The sequence below is a fragment of the Cucurbita maxima genome, unplaced genomic scaffold (genome assembly GCF_002738345.1).
Source record: "Cucurbita maxima cultivar Rimu unplaced genomic scaffold, Cmax_1.0 Cma_Scf00026, whole genome shotgun sequence".
NCBI classification, from domain to species: domain Eukaryota; kingdom Viridiplantae; phylum Streptophyta; class Magnoliopsida; order Cucurbitales; family Cucurbitaceae; genus Cucurbita; species Cucurbita maxima.
Window position 1 is genome coordinate 3019743 of NW_019272042.1, and position 5008 is coordinate 3024750.

A 5008-nucleotide genomic window follows, 5' to 3' on the forward strand; every position below is an offset into this window, starting at 1 on the left:
TTTGTTTTTTTTTTTTTTTTTTTTTGGTCCATTTCTAACTTAAATGTTCATGTCCACATCTCCAGCAACATGTAATGGTTTGGGCGTTGATACTTGTATCTAAACTTGAACGAAAGATAATGTCTAGATCTTACAGATAAGAGTATTAGATGTTCGGTTCTTTTCTCGACCATTTTTTTTGTTATTCAATCATGAGCATAAATGTGGCATTTTGTCTTATTTTCTATAGGTTCGAGACGGTATACCTCGATGATGATATCCGGGTTGTAAAAGATATTCGAGATGATTATTTGATCGTTGAACGTGCTCCCTACACTTGGAAAGAATGAAAAGCTAGATCACTGGTTTTCATTGCTACTATAGAAACACGATGCAGTATTAGTGTTATAGTAATCTAAATTGATCCCGAGTACGTCTATCCTTCTGGAATCTGTGTCCTTATTATGCAACACTCATGCTGCTGCTCTCACTGTTTGGGTATTATTGTTGTAAATCTTGATTACCATTATGTGGGCTAACAATGGATAATGGGGTAATATTCATGTCAAAAGTTAAAAGGCTCAAATGTTCATATACAATCTTCATATTTACTGGTCGATGAATGTATGTAGGCACCTACCTATCTATTGATAAATATATGTTGTCACAGGTATCAATTCATCTGTATTCCATCCAATTATCTTTAGTGAGATCCCACATCAGTGAGGGGAAGCTCGAAAGAAAAATTCCAAAGAAGATTATTTGCTAGTGGTGGGCTGAGATCGTAACAAATGGTGGGCTTGGGCTGTTACAATATCATTTCATAAAAATATTTATATTGGCATGTGAAATCTTGATTATGTTTTTTTTACTAATACCTTGATTGACGGGCAAATTTATCATGATCCCAAAAAAGTGTTCTATAGGTTTTTAACTTTTAATTTTGTGTATACTCTCATAAACTTAAAAATAGTGAGTAAAAAGATGGAAACGAGCCCGATGGTTAGGTTCAACTTCCAACAAAACAATTTTACCACAGATGTGGGAAGTTACTTTGGTGGGTCGAAGCTCGTAGGTTGTTGGAATTCTCCAGCTTCCCCAAGACAAGAGGATAAAACATTGGTGTAAAGGCCGAGTGAAATGCACCTGCACCCTTTTTTGTGAAGGGTGAAGGTGAAGTAACCTAGCATCACTTTAGATAGGAGCAGAATAGATGACTTACAACTGAAAATCAGTTCTTCGGATCAATAGATATATCGTACCACGTAATGGAGATTAGATCTTGGTTAGGATCCGGTGGTTTGCAGAATTCAGGACCTAACGATGGTTGTTCGGTTCGTCACATAAACGGGAGCAGAAGATTCCCTCCTCTCTCTTTTTCTGGGGAATGACTGCAATCACAAGTAAGTCATTGAATGAGTGGGGGGCTCCGAAAGCACATGCGGGATAAGCGGGTGTTTCAGGAGACTGTCTAAAAAAGGGTCCAGTCTAGAAAGAAAAGAGAACTCTCAACAAGCTGGAACTAATCAAGATCAATAGGAAGTCCCAAAATTTCTTGACAAAGTTCATGCCACGACAATCCATATGGAAGGGTAGTTTTGTTGATGCATTCTAGTTGAGAAAGTGTTTTGTTATTCTCCAACTCCAGGTGAGTTTGAGGCCTCCGACGCCTTTTTTTGAAGACTTTTTGTTGCGTCCCTTTCTCTATTGGTCCCGCTGCTTTGCCCCTATCTCTAAAGGGCGAGGGTGGCGGCCTTGATTGGGTGCCCCTTTAAGATCCCTAGTAAACTCGGGCTCGGAGGGGTCTTTGCCTGAATTTCTTGAAGAGCACGAGGTCACCTCTTCATCAATAGAAAGGAATGCCAGAAAAAACATTGTTCACTCTCACCAAGAAAAAATAGCGGTCAGTGGTGAGGGGGTTGATTGTGGTAGTCATTGCGAACTCATTCCATTTTTGGAGGATTCGTTCCCTGTTCCTGTGGTTGAGAAGCCTCAAGCTCCGCCCCCCTTACTCAACCTCTTTAAAAAAAAAGTCTTTCCTCCTTTCTCTAATAATCAGGTCAGCTCCAGAACCAGCAAAATTGTCCAATCCTATCTTTCCAGGAAGTCAGTCCGGAGTGGGAGAAATTGATAAAGCAAATTTCGACTAAACTTGATCACTTAGCGAGGGGGGTGTAAGAGGTCTTTTTGAGCGGATCTTTTTTATATTGACCAAGTGGGTTTCGTTTCATTTTCCGAAAAGCCTGTCATACTATTCCACTTTAGCTAAGCTAATGATGAAAGAGGATTTGGATTTGTCTGCAGATGATGATGATGTTTACTCCTGGCTCGATGCACTTAATAAAAGGGAACTCTCACGATGAAAAAAGAATTTCCTTCGTAATTAAGCAGCATCCTTTAAGTAGGGGTGCGTTGGACCGCCAACGAATAATAGGTACCCTCACCCCAGGCAAAGTTAGTGAGCGGTGTAACAGGCGACCATTTCACGCGGTTCAGGGGGCACTTGAGTTAGCCACCGGCGCCCGACTGCATCTTGACCCCTATCCAATTTTTGAGCCAATTCCCCTTTCATACTACCAAAAAATGAGATTCTTGCCAAATCCAAGTTTGCTGATCCAACCATAACCAAACTAATACCTATTATATTTAGTACTTCAGGTGCTTCTGTTGCGTACAATGTAAATCTCGTAGCGGACAATTCCAACGAGCCTTTCAAACTAGTACTTTTTGTAATCGACTCTATAGCTTCTTCAATAAACGCTGGTTCTTCGATCAATTTTTGAATGACTTTTTAGTCAGATCGTTCCTGCGTTTCGAATATTCAGTCTCATTTGAAGCTTTAGACAAAGGTGCTATTGAGATATTGGGCCCCTATGGTATCTCGTACACATTCCGACGATTGGCTGAGCAAATCAGTCAACTTCAAAGTGGATTTGTTGTGCGAAGAGTGCGTTATGACCCGTGGCCGCCTGCTTGGTGGGAGCGGCTCCTCCGTTGTGGGTAAGCTAAAAACCCGACTCTACGAACCCGAGGAAAGGCTGCACAACAGTAGTCAGGGTGTTAAGACCGGAGCTTTTTGTAGTGCTAGCAATAATGCAAGTGAATGAATCCCATCCCTTATCAAGTTCAGTGCTTACGCCCCCTAAGAGATAGGGAGAGGGGCGAGCAAAAGAGCTTGTTCTTCCATTTTGAGATCTTTAGATTCGTAAGATCAGGATAGAGTTCCCTTTACTTGATATTAAATTCTTAAAGCTCCCGCCGCCCTACAACTAGTATAGTATAGCAGAGCTGCCAGTTTCAAAGTTGACTTGATTATTAGAGAAAGGGGCGCGCTAGCCTAGCGCTAGAATAATATACAATACAAGGTTAAGCGGCTGAAAAGCTGTTGTTTGCTGTCTACTTCGCGAGCCTTCACAGCCCCGTTCTGTAACTTCCCTTCTTGCGTCCATCCACGAGGCTGTAAAAAGAGAGAAATGGGTGGCTATCTAGTGAGTGTCGTTTCGGTTGTATGCCACGAGGTCCCTATGGACAAGGGGACAAGTGAATCATCGCTTTTGGGCGCAGGCAGCCTTCAACCATCCATCACATTGCATTCCATCATCTCGTATTGCTTTACTAAGCCGTATCAGACCAGATACATCTATTGAGTGAGAGAAAGGGAGAAAACTTTAAATATTTTTCATTTTTATATTGATAGGGATCCCCATTCATTCTTAGATTCCCGTCACTATGGATTGATTGTCCCTACCTACTTACATGGTTGTGGTATAGGGAGCGCAATTGCTAGAGCACAGGAGAATTAAGAGTAATGATTTCAGCAAGAGTAGCTAGACGGACTACTATAGTGAGTCTAGTGACTACTAGAGTCGAGTTGTGTCAAAAGGTATGATCTAGCAGTCTTTTCGAGCGAGCCTCTAGGATCTCCTATAAACCCCCATCATGTGGTAAAGGGAGGATATTAGGGGAAGCAGTGAGTGGAGATTCCCCTGTAGAGAGCCGAATGAGGGGAGACCTTCACATCTGGTTCGAAGGGCGGGGATATCCCGACCCTACTATCATTATGCCTTTGCAATCTTACTTGGTTTAACTCTATTTGTGACCTTTTCTCGCATGTGGGACTCTCTATCTTCTTGGGTAGAATCGATCATCTTTCATTTTGATAGTGAGTCGTTTTTATATAATAATAAGTAAAGTCAAGAATAATAATAGAACTGTAGGGGCGAAGTTGCTCGACAAGAAGAGGAGAGGAGTGAAGTAGTGAGAACAATAGAATAGGTTCAGGCAATGAAATTGCTTTACCGAGTTGACGAGGGGAAGGAGCGAAGCGAGGATGGCTTGGTAAGCAAGCAACCTATTATGTCAGCCCCAACTCCAAGTTCTTTCTCTTCTTTCTTTTTGAGTTTAGTGAGAGTTCATCAAAACAATTATCCAAGATTGCTAGATCGAGCACGCGACGCGCCTAGTCTAAAGTTTAGGAGCGGGTTGTCTCCTCTTCAACATTTCGACTATTACTTACTTGCCTTCCCTTTTCAGAGATCTCCTTGTTCCCTTCCCAGATTTTCCTCCATACCTTCCCTCTTTTTTCTTTGTGGCTTCTTCATCATCTTGTTCCCTCCTTCAAGAATGTTCGGTAGGCGTACGAGCCTCCTAAAAAATCCTTCCGACAAGAATGCTGGCTTCTTGAACATTATAAGACATTTAACTATCTTACTCTTGTGAACACGGATCATTAGTGACAAAAGCTGTCGAAATCCTCATTTTTTGTCCATAAGCTCTCCTCGTGTCAGAATTTCAAATGTCTTTTTATACACTGGCACGGATGATTGTCCCTAAGGCACGAATCAACACCTTCGTCTATCACCTGAATTTCTTGATTCACGACGTCGTGTATGTACACTTTTGATTTCGTGACTCGACCTGTAGATAGTGATACCGCCACCTTCGGAGACGTGATCTTCTCTTATTCACTGGTGCTCATGAAAAGCTTGGAGGTCGGCCCTATGTTCTAGCTCTGGGAGGGGGGGGGGGG

At 42.0% G+C, this 5008-nt stretch overlaps 1 protein-coding gene across 1 annotated transcript in view; it reads left to right on the forward strand.

Moving 5' to 3' along the window:
- LOC111499321 (probable plastid-lipid-associated protein 11, chloroplastic) overlaps positions 1-596 on the forward strand; it is a 3636-nt gene extending 3040 nt beyond the window's left edge. Inside the window, exon 3 of the mRNA XM_023150895.1 lies at positions 230-596. Coding sequence (XP_023006663.1) covers positions 230-329 — 100 coding nt within the window. The 3' untranslated portion in view covers positions 330-596. The remainder of the gene's footprint in view (positions 1-229) is intronic.
- Positions 597-5008: the final 4412 nt, after the last annotated feature.